Source organism: Lynx rufus, unplaced genomic scaffold (genome assembly GCF_022079265.1).
Source record: "Lynx rufus isolate CCGP_SWC_20201006 ecotype Redwood Valley unplaced genomic scaffold, mLynRuf1.p SCAF_17, whole genome shotgun sequence".
Taxonomy (NCBI): domain Eukaryota; kingdom Metazoa; phylum Chordata; class Mammalia; order Carnivora; family Felidae; genus Lynx; species Lynx rufus.
In genome coordinates this window covers 46,549,186-46,569,245 of record NW_025814831.1, presented here as the reverse complement: position 1 = coordinate 46,569,245, position 20,060 = coordinate 46,549,186, and the positions used below count along the sequence as shown (strand labels likewise).

Genomic DNA, 20,060 nt, shown 5'->3' with positions numbered 1-20,060 from the left:
CTCTGTAGAACCCTAATACACACTCCTAGTCAAACTGTGCTATCTTCTTTACTAAAGAATTTCTCCTAATGGCTGTATACCCACTGGTTTTCACAACATGAGTAAGGGAGCCAAAATATCCACATATTCCGCAGATTTGCAGGTAATATTGCTACCAGTGACTTTCTCCCCATGGTCAGCTAAATAAGGACTGGAGAATGGGGGAGAAAACAATCAAACACAGCTCTTAAATATTATAGCCGATTAGGTAAAAACATTGGCACTTAAAATCATCTGGAGACTTCTCTTCCCTTCATACAAAACTATTTCATTCATATTTAGCAAACAGGAAAGTGGATCTACAACCTGTCTAGATCCTAGAATGTTAAAGAACATAAAATATCAAACATACAAGGTATGTTTATATTCTGTATTTTTAGCCCTGTGACCATAAGTATAAAGTCTACGAGGTGTGGTGTGTTTTCATAAGGTGCTCCAGGACAGCGCTCCCCCTCTGCCCTTAAAATTTTTTTAAATAAAAGAATTAAAAAATTTAAAAAATTTAAAAAATCAAGAAAAGAGACAAAATTCCCTACCCTGGTACCACTCTGGAATCCTGCCATGAGAAAGGCTTTCCAGCATCCTCAAAAGTGTTGGGGGCCGGTCAGAGGCTTTCTCCGGGCCCCGCGCTCCGCCCCCTCCCTCTATGGTGCCCTCCCAGCCAATCAACGTTCTACAGGGCCCTCCTCCCGCGCGTCTTTCAAAAGCCCCCTAGAAACCAATGAGCAGTTAAAGGTACTCGGGGGCGGAGGAAGAAATAGGGAGAGGGTCTGATTGGTTCCTAGAAGTCGCCGCGCCCCGCCTCACAGAAGGATGTACCAATGAGCTGAGCGGAGGGGCGGCCTCCGCGCGGGGCTGTCGCTGAGGCGCGGGTGCTGCTAGACGGAGGCGGCAGCAGGTCACGACGTGGGGCGGCCAGCGATGAAGCCGGTGAGTCGGGCCGAGGCTCGGAGAAGCGAAGCCACAGGGAGAGAAGCGGTCCCCGAAGCCAGTATGCGGGCCCAGGGACAGCCCAGGCCTGGTCCCGGGCCTGACTCGCGCTGTAACCGTCCGAGGTCGGGGAGGTGGCGCTTTCCTAAATTGGGGAGAGCGATGATTGAAAAGGAACAGGGTCGGTGGCGGACGAGGGGAAGGCGGACATTCGTTGTGAACCTGTCGTGCACAGGCTGGGAACTGTCTCCTGAAGAGTCTCCTAAGCCTCAAGAGAGCCCTGCCAGAGAGGGCTGAATCCCGTTTTATGGAGGAAACTGAGGCATGGAGAGCTTAGGTGTCTCCGTGTATCAGTTTGCCTGATACCCAGCCCCAAGGGATGTCCGGGGCTGCCCCGCGCCCACTGGAGAGCGGTCCTCACCGCAGACGGGGAAAACCTCACTATAAAAGATTGCCAATCCCCATTTGTGGGTGCTTCACCATCCCCCGGGGCCAACTGGCACCGCGTCCTTTTCTGGGGTTCAGAATCCCTGGGCCAGGGGAAGCAGAAACGTCCAACTCTGTTAGGATTTGTAAGCCTGGCTGGGAAAGGCTGAGTGAATGGGCCACACTCTCTTTCTTTCTCTCTCTGAAAATCTGGAATCATCAAAACGGCTTTAAAGAGAAAGGAAAAACAGGAGCAAGGTGCTGTGGCCCCACCTGACTCACATCACCCACCACCAGGGTTTGCAGCCTATTGAATATTTAAAAACCTTTGAGTTGATAATAATAATACAAAGAGATCCAAAGCAACTCAAATCCGTAGCCTAAATGGCTCTGTAATGTGATCTTGTAGTAACAAACAAGACCATTATAGAATATAGCTTCAGAGCTGGAAAGGACATTAGCTGGTTACATTTGCTAATCCCCGTGGTTCCATGTGGAGAGGCATCAGCTGTCCTTCATTCTTGGCCTCTTTCTCCACTTGTCCCCAGAAGGGACAGAGTGAGGGATCTGATCCCCCAGTTTGAGAGGAGCTGAACACAAGCAGCTGAACCCTTTCATCCCTTCTCTCTGCAGAGATTACTTCCTAGGGCGCTCTTGGCCACTGGGGAGCCCTGGGTTGTCCATAGCTGCCTATGACTGGGGGAATGAGTCCAATTCTGGAGTGAAGAATTGACAAGCCCACTTAACCACAGCTTTAAAGCCACGTCCTCCCTTTAACATTCAGTAATAAAACTAACCTCTTGATTTCTATTTGCCTCTCCACTGTGTTATCTCTCAGTTGGTTCCAAGTAGGAAGTAAGATGAAAGGTGCGTTTTTCACTGGTCCTATGAAACAGCTGTCTCTCCTTTAGAAAACAGGCCTACAGGATTGAGTTCCAACTCTTTAGATCATTGTGCAAAGTCCATCTCAGTGTGTCTAGTCCACGGGTTCACAAAGTAGCAGGTTATCCTACCTGTACACCCCCATCCACGAAACTAGTAGGCTCTTAGGGGGGGTTATTGTTTGAGAAATGGAGGAGGCAAACTACCCCAGCTTCATCTTCTCTGCCCTGATGTTTCAGTTCCTGAAAACAAGCTCTTTCCCCTTTTGCCTTTATTGCCTTAACTTCTTCCCTATCTGCCTAAAAACCTCCTGCCCATCCTTTAAGACCCAGCTAATGTATGTCCTCTGAAGCTGTGTCCAGCTCCCTGAGCAGTCACTCCCTTCCCTGCCCTAAAGTGCATAGTTTATGCTTCCAGGTTAGCACTTACAACTTTCTTCTGTAATCTATGCACATATCTCTCCCTCCAACTATACTGAAGCTATTTATTTCATGGCTCTTTGCATCTCCAGAGCTTGGCAAATAAAGGTGTTCAAGAAATGTTTGTGAATGAATGAATATATCTCCTCACTTTCTAGTTGTGGAAAACTGAGACCCAGAATAAATTGGAGTTGCTTGTCCAAGATTATATGGTAAATGGCAGAGCCAAGACCAGAATCCTGGTTTGTTACCAATCCAACTCTCTTTCCATCAGAGTGCTGTAATTATCAATAGGATGGTAAAATCTATTTATTTTTGCTGCCCATTCTCATAGTCCAAATTGAATAAATTGCAAACATGCATTCATTGTGTTAAGCAAGGGTCAGCTTATATGTAAATATTTTTCTTTACAGTTATTTAACATAACTGATTTCTTTTGAAGCCTAGTTCATTGCAAACAAGTGAGTTTGACTCATCAGATGAAGAGCCTATTGAAGATGAACAGACTCCAATTCAGATATCATGGTATGTTAAACTTCTGATCAATGATGAGCTAAATTATTTGATCTGTACATCACAATCCATGTAGATACATAGTCCGCATATTAAAAATATTTAGTGGGGTCCCTGGATGGCTCAGTCATTGAAGTGTCTGACTCTTGATTTCAGCTCAGGTCATGATCTCACAGTTCGTGAGATCAAGCCCTGTGTCGGGCTCTGCGCTGACAGCCCAGAGCCTGCTTGGGATTGTCTCTCTCTTTGCCCTTCCCCTGCTCACTCATATGCACATGCTCGTGTGCTCTCTCTCTCTCTCTCAAAATAAATTAAATAAATAAATAAATAATAAATAATATTTATAAATAAAATAAACAAATAAATATTTATTTTATATAAATAAATAAAATAAATATTTAGTGATTTTTTTCTGCTGGTTGTATAATTCTAATCTTTAAGGGATTTTCTAATTCTGCTTTATTTACTATCTATGATATAATAAATAAAATAAAAAATAAAATAAAATATATTTATAAATAAAATAAAAAATAAGTAAATAAAATAATATTTATTTTATATAAATAAACAAAATAAAAAATATTTAGTGATTTTTTTTTCTGCTGGTTGTATAATTCTAATCTTTAAGGGATTTTCCAATTCTGCTTTATTTACTATCCATGATAGAATAAGGCTTTCCTTTCTGGGGGGCTTAGGGGGAAATTGTTCTTCTGCATTCAGAAAACCATAGTAGAAACAAGTAACTAAGGAGTTGAGATAAAATCAGAATATCTCCCATTTGGTACCAAAACTTACTTATTCTTTTAGGACAAAAGAATAGTATACCAAACATAGGGTGAGATATTTAATTGTTTGTCATTTAATCAAATCCTAGAACTACTTGCCACAGTCATGCATCTACTAGCAGACCCTGCTTAAGATAAAAGCCATATTACCACAGATACTAGAGCAAAAAACAAATGTTTCTATATAGAATCAACTTAAAAATCTTGGCAGTGACTTCTGGTTACACCAGATTCTCTACAACAATCAATGCTTTTTCTCATCCCTGTAAATGTAATAATCTCTCTTTAAGAAAACACCATTCCCACTCTGAAAAACAGTATGGTTTTCCTCAAAAAATTAAAACAGAACTACCCTATGACCCAGAAATTGCACCACTAGGTATTTATCCAAAGGATACAGGAGTGCTGATTCGAAGGGGCACGTGCACCCCCATGTTTATAGCAGCATTATCGACTGATAAATGGATAAAGAAAATGTGGTGTATATATACAATGGAATATTACTCGGCGATCAAAAAGAATGAAATCTTGCCATTTGCAACAACGTAGATGGACCTAGAGTATATTATGCTAAGCGAAATAAGTCAGGGAGAGACAAACATCATATGATTTTACTCCTACGTGGAATTTAAGAAACAAAAGAGATGAACATAGGGAAAGGGAAGCAAAAATAAGATAAAAACAGAGGGAGACAAACCATATGAGACTCTTAAATACAAAGAACAACCTGAGGGTTGATAGTGGAGTGTCGGGTGGAGGGATGGGCTAAACAGGTGAGGGAGCATTAAGGAGGGCACTTGTTGGGATGAGCACTGGGTGTTATACGCAAGTAATGAATCACTAAATTCTACTCCTGAAACCATTATTACACTATATGTTAACTAACTTGGAGTTTAATTTTTTTTTAAGTTTCTAAAAAATTTTTAAAAAGAAAATACCATTCCCAACTATAGGAAGAGAAAAAGAGGGTGTTATCCCTAAAGTTCCTTTTATTCCACCATCAAATAACAATTATCTTTCATTTCCCTCCTTACCCCCCTTTCAAACTCAAAACCTCATCTAACTTTCAGAGTCACATGGTATTTATATGATGACCTCTGTTTTCCTCTAAACTCATCTTCTGTCTTCTGGACAAGGTTAGCCTCTACCCACTTTGTCCCTGAGTACTGTAAACTGGGAATATGATTTCTTGAAATTGTTTTATTTTAACCAAAATCTATTACAACATGGGGTGCCTAGGTGGCTCAGTCAGTTAAGCATCCGACTCTTGATTTTGGCTCAGGTCATGATCTCACAGTTCATGAGTTCAAGCCCTGCATCTGCCCTGTCAGCACAGAGCCTGCTTGGGATTCTCCCTCTCTACCTCTCTCTCTGCTCCTCCTCTGCTTGTACTCTCTTTCCCTCTCAAAATAAATAAACTTTAAAAATATTTTTTTAAAAGAGGAAGGCTACAAAGAAATCTTAAAATAGTAATATAGAATGAATGCTGGGGATGAAATCGTCAGAAGATAATTTTCTAGCTTATTCCCCAAGGTTACTAATACAAAGTATCTCAGATATCATACCACAGGGTAACTTAAAACCTTAATGCTTTATACTACCTGTAGGCAATCTAGGCATTATTATCTTTAAGGTAAGTTTAAGTTAACTTGCCACTTTTAAGACTTAAATTGTGACAAAGTAAATGATAAATCCCTGTTTTAAAACTTCCAGCCTCTTTGGGCCTTTTTTTTTTTTTTTTTTTTTTTTAAATTTTTTTTCAACATTTATTTATTTTTTGGGACAGAGAGAGACAGAGCATGAACGGGGGAGGGGCAGAGAGAGAGGGAGACACAGAATCGGAAACAGGCTCCAGGCTCTGAGCCATCAGCCCAGAGCCCGACGCGGGGCTCGAACTCACGGACCGCGAGATCGTGACCTGGCTGAAGTCGGACGCTTTACCGACTGCGCCACCCAGGCGCCCCTCTTTGGGCCTTTTTGTGAACAACACATTGATGTTTGCATATGCATTTTTGTTTTATGACTATGGTCAAACTTTAAAACACCCTTGTTCAGTGCCAAGCACACATGTGTTAAACTGAATTTCCATTTACAACTTTTTAAAAAACTGAATTAAAGTTTTATTCTTTTCAGGCTACCCCTGTCACGAGTGAATTGTTCTCAGTTTCTTGGTTTGTGTGCTCTTCCAGGTAGGTTTACAGTTGGCTTCCTACTGAGATATTTCAGATAATTTTTTATCAGCTAACACATCATACTCTGTACTGAGCAGTAAGAGAACTTCATAGACCAGCAGCCTGGGGAAGTCACTTTTGGAAGCCCTCCTGTGGGCTGTAGCTAAAAGAACACAGATCACTCTTCAACCCTTCCAGACCCACATTCATGGTTCTATATTTCTGACTCACCTACCTTAATGAAACGTAAACACTGGGGTACAGGTGAGGCTGAGGGCAACAAGCAGGTACTTGTTATAGAAAGGACACAGAGCAAAGAATCTTTGGATGAGGAGTTCCTTCAGCTGGGATCTCTGAATCCCTGCAATTATATTACTAAGAATATAAGAAATCGAAATCCATATTCAAAATGAAATCGCAACATATAAATGATCATATGGTATGACTTCTAAAGTAGCTGTGTTTGTGTTTAAGTATATTTCTTATATATGATTAAAAACTGACTTTTTCACTTGCCTTATTACTGCTTATAGGTTGTAAATTTAAAAATGTTAGAAGAAATATCCAAAAAGATACAGGTAGGTGTAACATGAAACAACCATATTAATAGTTTTTTTCTGAATAACACTGAAAATAATCTCTTTGTCAAAAAGAACAAACATTAGTCTCTGTTTGGTATACCAAATAAATGTTTGATATTTCATAGTTTTAAACTATAGATTTATTCTAACATGAGAAGATGTATTTACAAAGGGCACAGAGAACTAACTCATTTACTAAACATAGCATTGCTTTTCACCGATTGTTGTAGTTACACATAGAAATTGCATTTGAGTTTAAAATGTATACATTAGAGGGAGGAAGGTATGTAAACAGAAAACTGACATTTCACTGCCAAGATCTTTGAACACACTATCCTTTGCAGACTTGATTGTTGTGATAGCAGAAATTAAGCCTGAACTGGGAACCCAGAGGTAGTAGTGAAATTGTCCATCCTGGTTAGAATTTAGAGATCCAGCATCTAGGTGATAAAGATGGAGTAGGGCCAATCTTCACAGGCCCAAAGATGTTCATACCACTGTAGCCTCAAGTCTAATAATCCCACAAATATTCTGACAATCCACCCCAATTTGGAGTTTACATATTCCATGGTACTAAAAAACTTGGATTTTCAAAATATTTTATCCTGCTTGGCCTGGAATAGCTCAAGGCTAATAGTCCTACCAATGTCCTTATAATACAACAAAATAAATATAGAGATAAATATAATATATAAATGATATATATAAATATATAAGATAAATATGTCATATATCTTGATTCTGACCAGTAAAAATTTGTTGAATCTTACATTTTTTTCCCAGTTGTTTTGGAGTATCAATTTATTAATGTCCCTTCTCTACTTTATTCCTTACCTACCAAAAAGGACTGGAGGCTAGTAGATTAGTTGACTCTTGCAGTATTTGTAAAGATTCTCTGATTTAGAGGTATCTGCCATGGTAGGAACTTTTCATTTGGAGACCATTGAAGTCATAAGCAAAATATAATGAAAATCACTAGTTCAAGAACCAGTCTTGCACATTTTGGAAAGCCCTGTTCCCTTCCAATATTTTGGAAATTGGGGTTTCCAATAGCTTACCAAACCTTTTGTCTTCCATTGAGATCTTGAATGCAATCCAATCCAATGTATAAGAGATGACAATCTGATGATAGGAGAGACCTAGACTCTCCCTGCACCAGCTCTTGTGGCTCCTCCTCAGAGTCCTTTCTAGGAAAGCTTGAAAACCACTGTATAATAGCAATTATGTGTGCGAGAGGCAGATAGAAAACTACCTACTCTTGAAAATGGTGAAGTATGGGGCGCCTGGGTGGCTCAGTCGGTTAAGCGTCCGACTTCGGCTCAGGTCACGATCTCACGGTATGTGAGTTCGAGAGCCGCGTCGGGCTCTGTGCTGACTGCTCAGAGCCTGGAGCCTGTTTCAGATTCTGTGTCTCCCTCTCTCTCTGACCCTCCCCCGTTCATGCGCTGTCTCTCTCTGTCTCAAAAATAAATAAACGTTGGGCGCCTGGGTGGTGCAGTCGGTTAAGCGTCCGACTTCAGCCAGGTCACGATCTCGCGGTCCGTGAGTTCGAGCCCCGCGTCAGGCTCTGGGCTGATGGCTCGGAGCCTGGAGCCTGTTTCCCATTCTGTGTCTCCCTCTCTCTCTGCCCCTCCCCCGTTCATGCTCTGTCTCTCTCTGTCCCAAAAATAAAATAAACGTTGAAAAATAAATAAATAAATAAATAAATAAACGTTAAAAAAAATTAAAAAAAAAAAAAGAAAATGGTGAAGTATGCTAACTACAGGTTTAATCCTTTTAGAAGTACAAAAAAAATAATAGTATTACCTAAAGCAGCACTGTCCACTGGAAATATAATGGGAGCCACAAATAGAAGCCATGTATGTAACTTGACATTTTTAAGTTGCCACAGTAAAAAATTAAAAACAGATGAAATTAACTTGATAATATATTTTATTTAACCTAACATAGCCTAAATAGTACATTGTCAATGGCTTTAAGCATAAAACAAATTATTAATGAGATATGGGGGTTTGTTTTAATTTTTTTTTTTTTAACGTTTATTTTTGAGACAGAGAGAGACAGACCATGAATGGGGGAGGGTCAGAGAGAGAGGGAGACACAGAATCTGAAACAGGCTCCAGGCTCTGAGCAGTCAGCACAGAGCCCGATGCGGGGCTCGAACTCACGGACCGCGAGATCATGACCTGAGCCAAAGTCGGACGCTTAACCGACTGAGCCACCCAGGCACCCCAGATATGGGTTTTTTGTACTTAACCTCTGAAATCAGATCTATATTTTACACTTACAATACATCTCAATTTGCACTAGCCACATTTCAGGTACAAATTTGGAGGTTCATGATGAAAGGCACTTTGTGCTTAGTTAAATAGCCCAGGATTTGGGAGGCAGGGGGAGAGAGGAGACTGAGATCATCCAGAATTAGTTATTCATTTTGAACCTAATGGTCTATAATGAATATTGCCATAAGGACATTCCAGTGTATAGAATGGCCTATAGTACAATTGCTTGGTTCATATTCATTATAGTGAAAATTAGCTAAGTTGCATAATTCTAACACAGTTAACGTTTTATTTCTGGAGACCTAGTTCACAAAATTAGATGCATGATGGGGTGGCACAGTACAAACATAAAGGAGAACATGAGCTCAGGCACCATGGGCATGCTGGAGATTTACATACAAGGCGTAGGGTCAAACAAAACAGCAGTGATGAAAGTAACAAACATGAATTTTGTGAGAAAAAATCAGGGGGAAAAATGTGCTGTCAGTTCTTCACAAGAGTTTATCTTGAAATATTAGATGTTTCAAAATTTACTTTAAAGCAGTATTGAAAAGATCTTTTTTCAAGAACAGCAATATAATTGACTCATCTTAAATTCAGTAAAAAGCATTTTGAATTATTAAGTCAGGTTTAATTTTAAGCACCTTTTGGTTCAGGCATTTCTAATTCCTATTTTGTGCTTAGTGACTTGATTTTTACCCTACTTTGAAGACAGATTAATATTGTTTTAGATTATCAATAAGTGTTTCAAATGTATAGATTATCATTGGTTAGTTTGGCTTAAGAAATTTAACACCACATTCTCTGTCTTGACTGTATTTAAATTTGTAATATTTTGTACATGTGTATCCGTCTCTTGGTCTATTGGCAGAAGAACTAAAGAGCTATGGTATACAAGACATATTTGTTTTCTGCACCAGAGGGGAACTGTCAAAATACAGAGTCCCAAACCTTTTGGACCTCTACCATCAGTATGGAATTATCACTCATCATCATCCAATCCCAGATGGAGGGACTCCTAACATAGCTAGCTGCTGTGAAATAATGGAGGAGCTCACAATCTGCCTTAAGAATAACCGGAAAACCTTAATACAGTACGTTTTTCTTTTCTCTGTTTGTTACATGAGAAATGTCCCAGTCAGAATGATTTTTCCAATTATTGCATCCTTACTCACTTATTACTTACCTTATAGTTTGGTGCAAGGATTAAAAGGAGATAAGGCATCGGGGCACCTGGATGGCTCAGTTGGTTAAGCACCTGACCCTTGGTTTCGGCTCAGGTCAGAACCTCACAGCCATGAGATTGATCCCTGCGTTGGGCTGCATCAGGCTCCATGCTGTCAGCTCAAAGCCTGCTTGGGATTCTCTCTCTGTCTCTCTCTCTCTCTCTCTTTCTCAATCCCCCCTCTCAAAATAAATAAATAAACTTTAAGGAAAAAAAAAAGAGATAAGATATGAAATTTCTAGTACAATGTCTGCTACAGAGCGAGCACTCAGATATTTACCTGCTTTGGATTCTGTGTCTCCCTGTCTCTCTGCCCCGTTCTCACTTGTGCTCTGTCTCTATCTCTCAAAAATAAATAAATGTTAAAAAAAATTTTTCTGGGGTACCTGGGTGGCTCAGTTGGTTGGGTGTCCGACATCGGCTCAGGTCATGATCTCACAGTTTGTGAGTTCAAGCCCCATGTCAGGCTCTGTGCTGACAGCTCAGAGCCTGGAGCCTGCTTCGGATTCTGTCTCCTTCTCTCTCTGCCCCTTGCCAACTTGTGCTCTGTCTCTCTATGTCTCTAAAAAAATAAAGAAGTGTAAAAAAAATTTTTTCTAATTAGCAAAGAAATCATTCATAAGCAATGAGCAGTCTTAAAAATATGACTGGAAAATTACATTTGATGATAGGAATTTCTCACCAAAATGAAGGAGGGACTCCCATTGCTTGTCAATGGCTATGCAAAGCTGCTGGTATGGAAGTTTAAAACAAAATAAAATGTGTTAAGAGAAAAAAAAAGCACGGAGAAAGGAAAAAGGGAGTGACAATCAGCAACGGACAGTAGCAATACAAAGATTAGAAGTGGTATTATGGATAATAATAGTAGATGCCCTGCCAGCAGTGAGACCCGTAACAGTAGAGGGCCGGCCATAGGCAGCAAACTAGTCCTTCTCTATGCTTCTTGTACTTTCTGTATCCTAATAAACTGCTTAATCCTTTCTGGAACAAGATAGAGTATTAAATAGTTTGATACCTCAAAAGCCCTAAAGTCACTGCTTTAAGCTAGAAAATATGCAGACTATACCGAATAACCAGGGCGCCGGGCTCAGGGCAGCAAGGGAAAGGCAAGCCCAGCTACCTTCTCTCCTTCAATCTAGAGCTCCGGGGCCTCATGTCAACAGTTTCCATTTGAAGGCAAACCAGCTAGTACAAGGGTCTTTGGGGACACAAACCATATGTGGCTGAACTAAACTCTAATGTACAGAGAACTATAGCCAGGAGAGTAGGGAATAAAGAGAAACTATCCCACATTCTACAGTTTCCAACCTTTCTCTAGAGAAAAGCATAATCTGTAATTGTAAGCAATTACTAATTGCTTTACTAATTATAAAAGCAAAACTTTAGACTAAAGTTGTCTCTGCTAAATTTTCTAGTAAGACTAAGTTAAATAGCATTAGATGATTAGCTGTGGCTGGTGAAAAATATTTTCCAATTTTTGGACCTATTTTTAAAAAAATTTTTTTAATGTTTAATGTTTTTTTAATGTTTTTGAGAGAGAGAGAGAGAGAGAGTGCAAGTGGGGAAGGGGCAGAGAGAGAGGGAAACAGAATCTGAAGCAAGCTCTTCAGATGCAGGCTCTTCTGTGCTGAGCTGTTAGCACAGAGCCTGACATGGGGCTCGAACTCACCAACAGCGAGATCATGACCTGAGCCGAAGTTAGATGCTTAACCAACTGAACCACCCAGGCACTCCTGGGCCCATTTTTCAAATCAGTCCTGAGATTTTTTTTTTTTTAATAAATCCTTGGAAGCAGCCTCCACTGAAGAGTTTCCAGAGATCAAACTAGCTCAGATAGTGAAATTTAACAAATACTACTCGAGCAAGTTCTAGCACACCAAATGCTGTCTGCTGTTTGAACAGAATACAAACAGGATGGAAAGATGGTTGGGTAGCCCCTGCATATGTTGAATGCTTCTGGTTCCCATAAAATAAGGCATCTGATGACTGGAAATTTTCATTGTCCTAGAGCTTTCAAAGGTGTCCTATAGTGACTAGTGTTTGGATAAAGACAATTTTCTATCCATTCTGCTATCTTTGAGTGCCCACATTGCTAGACGGCTCTAGAGTTTATCTCTCAGAAACTAGGTCTGGTAAATTGTTTTCCACTGTCTTGCTGCCTGCCAATACTGTCTCACTGATTCTCCCTGTGCATTCCTGTTGCTTTATAAAATCAGGGGATGCTACTTGCCTACTGTACTGTGCTATTTCTAAAAAAAAAAAAAAAAAAAAAAAAAAAGTACTACAAAACAGGTAGCTTAGAAAAGAAACTTATTCTCCCCCAGTTCTGAAGCTACAAGTCCAAAATCAAGGTGTCAACAGGACCATATTCCCTCTGAGACTTTGACAGAATCCTTCCTTGCCGCTTCCTAGCTTCTAGTGGTGGCCGTCACTCCTTGGTGTCCTTGGGCTCACAGCCATTATCACTCCAATCTCAGCCTCTGTCGTCATATGATTCTGCACTGCTGTGTCTTCTCAGGGTACTTCCTCCTATAAGGACACCAGTCATATTGGATGACCCAGTTGGGTTAGGGCCCAGTGACCTCATCTTAACTTGATTACATCTGCAGAGACCCTATTTCCAGATAAGGCCACATTCACAGTACCAGGGATTAGGACTTCAACATAGCTTTATGGGGATACAATTCAACCCATAACATCCACTGTACACCAAACACTGTGAATACAAAACACACACTGTGAGGCACATTCCCCACCCTCAAGGAGCCCCTGCTAACAACACTACATGTAAGTGCAGTAAGATTCACACAAGGTATGCACAAGGCAGCAAAAATGACAGCGATGGTTTCTGTGGGGGCACAAGGGCAGTTCAGAGCTGGACTTGAAGGATAAGCAGGAATCAGAGGAGGAAAGATAAAGGTAGCAATGGGTAGAAAGCAGTATTCATCTTGCAGAAGACCACTGAAGTGTTCTACCTCTCTCCACCTGTCTATGGTAGATCCTTATATCTGGCATATTTGTGGAAAGCAAGTTCATGAATACATAGGAGTCAGTATCTGTTTGGTCCTCTATCTCACATCCTATCCCAAGACATGTATCTCCAGCTTCATCTTCAGTACACCACAGTAATTTATGTTCCTGATAAGTCAGCAATACCAAATTAGGTTCAGTATACCCTCTAAGAAAGTCAGGAATTGTATAATACATTTTTTTTTTAGCATCTTTGAAAGTAGTTAGAATGAATGGTTTTATTGCTTTGAGGTTAATCATGATTTTTTTCTGGAAAATCCAGTTATACAGACTGCTGATTTCTTCACAAGGCTAGACAATAGCAGCTAACATTCATTTACTTCTTACTCTGTGCCAAGCTCTGTTGTAAGCCCTTTACAAATGTTAGTTATGTCATTCAGTCCTAACTATGATACAGATTCTGTGGCTGTCACTATTTGATAGATGAAAAGGCTGAGACCCAGAGAGGTTAAATAACTTCCTTAGGTTCACACATGTAATAATGACAGATTGACCATTCAGCCCCAGACAGTAGGGCTCTAGAAACCATGCTTTAAATCTCTATAACATGCCACCTCTGTATTCTTTTTAGATAAATAAGGAGTTGTTGTGTCATATGGACTTGTCCCATAACCACTAAGGTTTTGTTTAGACAGAGGAAATAAACTGGCAGTTGGTAAAAATAGTCTGATTTCTATCTATTTAGTAACATGTTCCACTTCTCTGATGTGGATACTGGTGTTTAAAAAGATCAATAAAAAGGGCCTGCCTGCATTGATCCTTAGAGGTATTCAGAGAATACCTCCCAACAAATAAACAAGCACACTTTACTCTTTATTAATGTAAAAATATTTATTAACCTCTGTGTGCCAGGCACTGTGCTAGCAGGCACTATTAAATTTAGAAACAGAAGGCAAATTTAGAAGGAGCAAGTCTTTAGTTCTAATTGGCGGGGTGAAATGAAAATGTCTAATATTCAAATTGTGCTTCTCTTTCAGCTGTTATGGAGGACTTGGAAGATCTTGTCTTGGTAAGAAATTTATTTTCATTATTCAGTAATTTTTTTAAATCCTCAAAGTAGACAAAAATATCCTGTTTCTGGGCCATGTGCTCAGTTTGTATTAAAATGAGACAAAACACAATATAAATCTGCTAAGACCTAAAGATTTATTTAAAGGGGCGCCTGGGTGGCTCAGTCAGTTGAGCATCCGACTTCGGCTCAGGTCATGATCTCACGGTTTGTGAGTTTGAGCCCTGCGTCAGGCTCACTGCCTGTCAGCACAGAGCCTACTTAGGATCCTCTGTCCCCCTCTTTCTCAACCCCTCCCCCAGACTCTCACATGCTCTCATAAATAAATAAATGAATGAATGAATTTCAAGGCCCTTAATTCGGTATTCTCTAGAAAGCTAGGGTGGGAATGGGAAGTCTTTTCAACATTATTTTGAAGGATTCTGCAAAATATACTGTGCAAGTCTTAGCACCTACATTCTTGCGTTTTGTTTTCTAATGCAGATGTTAGGATACTGACAGTAAATTCTAAATTATATCCATGGGTAACATAAGTATGAAAACCAAAGTTAATTACTTCATGTAATTACTGTTCACTTTTTTTTTTTTTAACGTTTTTTTATTTTTGAGACAGAGACAGAGCATGAACGGGGGAGAGTCAGAGAGAGAGGGAGACACAGAATCTGAAACAGGCTCCAGGCTCTGAGCTGTCAGCACAGAGCCCGACGCGGGGCTCGAACTCATGGACCACGAGATCATGACCTGAGCTGAAGTCGGCCGCTTAACCAACTGGGCCACCCAGGCGCCCCTACTGTTCACTTTTTAATAAATGTGTTAGAAGGGGCGACTGAGGTGAAGCGTCCAACTCTTGGTTTCTGCTCAGGTCACGATATCACGGTTCATGGGTTTGCACCCCACATCAGGCTCTGCACTGACAGTGTCAGGCCTCCTTGGGATTCTCTCTCTGCTGCTCTCTCTGCTCCTCCCTGGCTCTCTCGCTCTCTCAAAATAAATAAATTTTTTAAAAATAAAATAAAAGTATTAGAAAACAAAGTTAATGAAATGCCATACTAGAGTTAACAGTTATTCCTTTTAATGTTGGAAAGTATCAAAATTAAAAGCTTTTGTGCTTCTAAGAACATTATCAAAATGAAAAGATAACCAGAGAATGGGAAAAAAATATTTGCAAACCATATATCTGATAAGTGACTTACCTAAAAAGAATTCTTACAACTCAATAATAAAAAGACAGCCCAATTTAAAGGATGGACAAAGGATCTGAATAGATATTTCTTCAAACAAAATACACAAATGACCATTAAGGACATGAAAAGATGCCTACCATCATTAGTCATCTAGGAAATGCAAATCAAAACCACAATGAGATACCACTTAATACCCATTAGGATGGCTATTACCCGAAAAGTAGAAAACATGCACTGGGATTTGGGGAAATTGGAACCTTCATATACTGCTGGAGACAGAGTAAAATGGTGCAGCTGCTTTGGAAAATAGTCTGGCAGTACTTCCTCAAACATTTAAACATACAGTCGCCCTTTACCCAGCAATTTCACGAGGTATATGCCCAAAAGAAATGAAAACATGTCTACACAAAAACTTGGACACGAACATTTATAGCACCATTATTAATAATAGCCAAAAACTGGAACCAGCCTAAATGTCCATCAAGTGACTGTGGGTAAACAAAGTGTGTATCTGTACAATGGAATATTATTCATCCCTAAGAAGGAATGAAGCAGTTACAAGCCTCAATATGTGTGAGTCCTGAGCATGTTATGCTAAGTGAAAGAAGCCCATCACAAAAGGCCGCATATGGTTGCATTTATATGAAATGTTTAGGCAAATCCACAGACAGAAAGTAGATTAGTGGTTGCTCAGGGGAGGGGTGATGGGGGACCGGGGAGGATGACAATGGAAGACAGGGTTTCTTTTTGAGGGGATGAAAATGTTCTAAAATTGTGCTGATGGGTGCACATATCTGTGAATACACTAAAATCCACTGAATCGTACCCTTTAAATGAATGAAACATATGGTCGATTAAATATAATTCAATAAAGCTGTTAAAAAGAACGAAGCCAGTGTTAAACTTCAATTCAACCGCAGTCATTTAAAATCATAATTTAACTGTCAAAAAACACATACTAAAAGACCTCAGTCATTTAATTCGTTTGGAACAATTACACCAAACTCCATCTTCTGCACCAGCTGAAGTCTAATTAAATATACAATGCTCTACCCGATCATTAATAATACACTATTTTCCTAACATGTTCTGTTAGTAGCCGCTTGTCTCCTACTATACCTGTCTGACACAGTTTCACCAGAGCAAGCCATAGACAGCCTGAGAGACCTAAGAGGATCTGGGGCAATACAGACTATAAAGGTAAGGAGGTTGACTGTTCTGTGTGGTTGTGGTTTAGGGGCAGTTATAGACACAGTGTCCTGTATCATCAAAAGGGCACTGAAAACCCACTGCATTCTATTATTCAGATATCACCTGTTCAACATTTATGTTTAAATATAACCTGGATGTCTGAAAAAGTTCACAGTGTTTCAAACAAAATGATGAAAAATCTGAACTTGCCAGTTTACTCTCGCAGGATCTACTACTGTTCAGTTTTTACCCATTTAGTTCTCAGAATGAATCCTCTCATCTGGAAAAATGAGGGGATTACCATAAACTTGGTAGTTTCTAGCCTAAAAGATCTAGTGAAGATCCTCTCACCAAAATATTTAATAAACATAGATGAGAGGCACCTGGGTGGCTCAGTCAGTTAAGCGTCTGACTTCGGATCAGGTCCCTCATCTGATGGTTCGTGGGTTCGAGCCCCACATTGGGCTCTGTGCGGACAGCTCACAGCCTGGAGCCTGCTTCGGATTCTGTCTCCCTCTCTCTCTGCCCCTCCCCTGCTTGTGCTCTGCCTCTCTCAAAAATAAATAAAAAACATTTAAAAAAAATTTTTTTTAAGTAGATGAATGACTAGAATACAAAAAATGCAAAGCAATACTAATTATCCTTTGCTGTGGATAACTAAAGTGACATCTTCTGCATTTACTTTCCCCTCAACAGTCACAAAATCTCTACAGTAGCAATGCCCCAAGGATATTATTATGTATTAATGTTCCTGAAAGATTCTGCAGATTTCACTTTATTTCTAGATATGTAAAGCTAATTTGCCTTCCTTTCCCAAGTGCCCTGTGTCAGCATTAATCGACTAAACCAGAGGATCAGGCACTCTTAAAGAGGCCTGGCCTTTAGTGGCTTCCTGGCCTTGAGTCCATCTTCCCAGGAGCAGGGGTCTACCCAAGTGTCATGGATATGAATTATTATAGTAACTAACAAAGTCACCAAGCAGCATAATTCTCAGGGCTTAAAGAAGGTTGTTCAAAATAATCCATACAGGATGCACTTCACTGTACAGGTTCTAAAAACAGAGAATTCACCTTCTTATCTGTTAAACAATTCTTCAAATTCAACATGTTCTCAAGTCTCTCAAAACAAAATGGTCAAACATTTGCATATGTGTTTTACACCTTTAATCTTGGAGTGAATTAAGCCCACATTATATAGGCTGTCCAGTTGATCACCTCAGCATTCTGTGGCCAACAGGCTTTCCCATCTCTGTGCTGATGTGCTGAGCAATGTGCAATTTCAACTTCCCAATAATGAGAAGAAATGAGATGATTGGCAGAATAAGAACATCCTCTGGGAAACTATTAAAACTCCAAATAAATTATTTAAAGTTTTTTTAATTTTGCTTATCTGTTAAGATTAGTCATTTTTTTTAAAAACCATTGTTGCAAATGGGTTATATCACAAGCAGCAGAATCTAGGGCTTCTATAAATGAAGAAATAGATTTTCTTGAATCTACCACTGTTAACTATTACAGAAAGTACCCTCTCCTCCCTACTTAACCCCCAGAGGAAAATACATTAGCAAAAAGAATGCCTTCGTGTACTATTTTTAATTTTAATTTGATCCTGCCAGTAAAAGGAGAAAGGATTTTACAGATTTATAAAACATTCATATGTATTACACATTGCCTTCTGATTTTGAGAGACTTTTCGAGTAAGTTTTTTCACACCACATGCAGCTTTATCAAAAAGTAAAACTTCTCCATAATGCAAACGCTTCCTTACCCAAAAGGATGTAGAATTGTTCTTAGCAATTATTTTTTGATTCCTGATGCCTACTAGGATTGTACTACTCTGCTAACTAGTTTTCTACAATGTATTTCAATATATCTTTACTTTTTTCAGCAATATAATTATCTTCATGAGTTTCGGGACAAACTAGCCGCACATCTATCATCAAGAGATTCATTATCAAGATCTGTATCTAGATAAAAAAGAATTTCAAATAACATATATATGACCATGTCTGAAATTTAAGAGCTATTTAACATAATTTGTATTGAAACAAAATTTACTAGTGTTATCAACTTGAATGTAAACGTGTACGTGCAAATATTCCTAAAGCTTTTATTGACAAATTTCAGTTGTATCTCTTATCTCTTCTAGAAGATTGAAAAACTGCTATATAATTTTTGAAATGTACTGTCTCCTCTGGTATGTTTTACTTAGAAATAATGCTGAAGTGAGCATATGGAAAAATGTTTCACTGCCTATTTTTATTATTTACCACACTTTTACCTCATTTTATGATTTGTAACTACCAGGTGGAATGCAACATAGTAATAAATGTAAAAATGGGTATGAGTACAAACTAAAATCAAGTAACTTTCACCCTCTGTTCCTCCCACTTTTCCTCCCATGGCTCTTCCTCCTTCATAGACATACACGAGTGAGAAGGATCCTATGAATCTTCTGGACACCTCCCTCCCATGCTGGATCATCCCAATAGGTGTTTATCCAGCATTTGCTGGAACATTTTCAGATATGAGGAATTCCTTGGTTCAGACAGGTGCTCTCTTTTTAGACCACTCATTTTTTACCCTAGGGACTACACAGAATGAATTAAATCCCTTTCACATTTCTGTTAGAAAGCACTTATCTACAGATTAACAGTCTCCAATTCCCTCCCTCACCTCACCCTATGCTACTGAATATGTCTTTTTGTCTTTAAATGTAATGTTGAACAGTTGTTTGCACTGTAGACAAGGACATTTTCACAGATAGTGGTGGCTTTGGTATCACCTGCAATAGTCCCTTGGCTGTGACTGGCACCTCCCCACGAGACAAAGTAAATTTCACATCAAAACTTTTGGAATAATCATCTAATTGCCAAAAGTTTTCTTCTGTTTCAAACTTCTCTTGCTGCTTTAATTTCATTGGGGAATACTTCAGAACAATTACTAGTGCTGTTTGGGAACTTCAGACCAGACAGCCAGTATGTTCTAGAATATAAAATCAGTATTCTAATATTTTTATGTCTACACTGATTTCAGAACTTAAGATTTTATAAGTATACTAAGGAAGATGGGAGAACCACACATATCCTACCACACATATCCAGTATGTGGGGGGTTTAAACTGTGGGGGTTTCTAATCTAAGATAATAATGTCAAAAGTTATAGATGGAAAAAAATTTTTTTCAAGTACAGGCTGCAATAATAGGTTGACCTTCCTCATGAGTTCAGTATTACAACCAAAAACAATTTAAAAATCACAATACTTATTAAACTTTAGGAAATCACTGAAATTGATACTAGCAAATCTTATATATTGCTTCTCCTCAATATGGATATAAAGCTTATTCATGAACACTTAAGAAAGTGGAAGAAAAAGGTTGGCATGGATTAATCA

At 39.3% G+C, this 20,060-nt stretch overlaps 1 protein-coding gene across 2 annotated transcripts; it reads left to right on the top strand.

Annotated features, from left to right (window-relative positions):
- The first annotated feature begins 908 nt into the window (after positions 1-908).
- On the top strand, positions 909-19,026 carry CDKN3 (cyclin dependent kinase inhibitor 3). 2 transcript variants are annotated; one of them, XM_047079825.1, is made up of 8 exons: positions 909-969; positions 3,139-3,221; positions 6,128-6,183; positions 6,699-6,743; positions 9,900-10,122; positions 14,261-14,292; positions 16,573-16,676; positions 18,555-19,026. In XM_047079825.1, exons 1-8 carry the CDS (start codon positions 961-963, stop codon positions 18,639-18,641), a joined length of 639 nt encoding a protein of 212 aa, XP_046935781.1. In that variant the 5' UTR covers positions 909-960; the 3' UTR covers positions 18,642-19,026. The 2 variants fall into 2 exon arrangements, with proteins under 2 accessions (XP_046935781.1, XP_046935782.1); XM_047079826.1 differs by lacking the exon at positions 6,699-6,743.
- Positions 19,027-20,060: the final 1,034 nt, after the last annotated feature.

Excerpts from the sequence above, each read along its gene's own strand:
- CDKN3 (XM_047079825.1), top strand. Across the intron at positions 6,744-9,899 it reads AAATATCCAAAAAGATACAG|AAGAACTAAAGAGCTATGGT; the intron begins GTAGGTGTAACA and ends GTCTATTGGCAG. Across the intron at positions 16,677-18,554 it reads GGGCAATACAGACTATAAAG|CAATATAATTATCTTCATGA; the intron begins GTAAGGAGGTTG and ends TACTTTTTTCAG.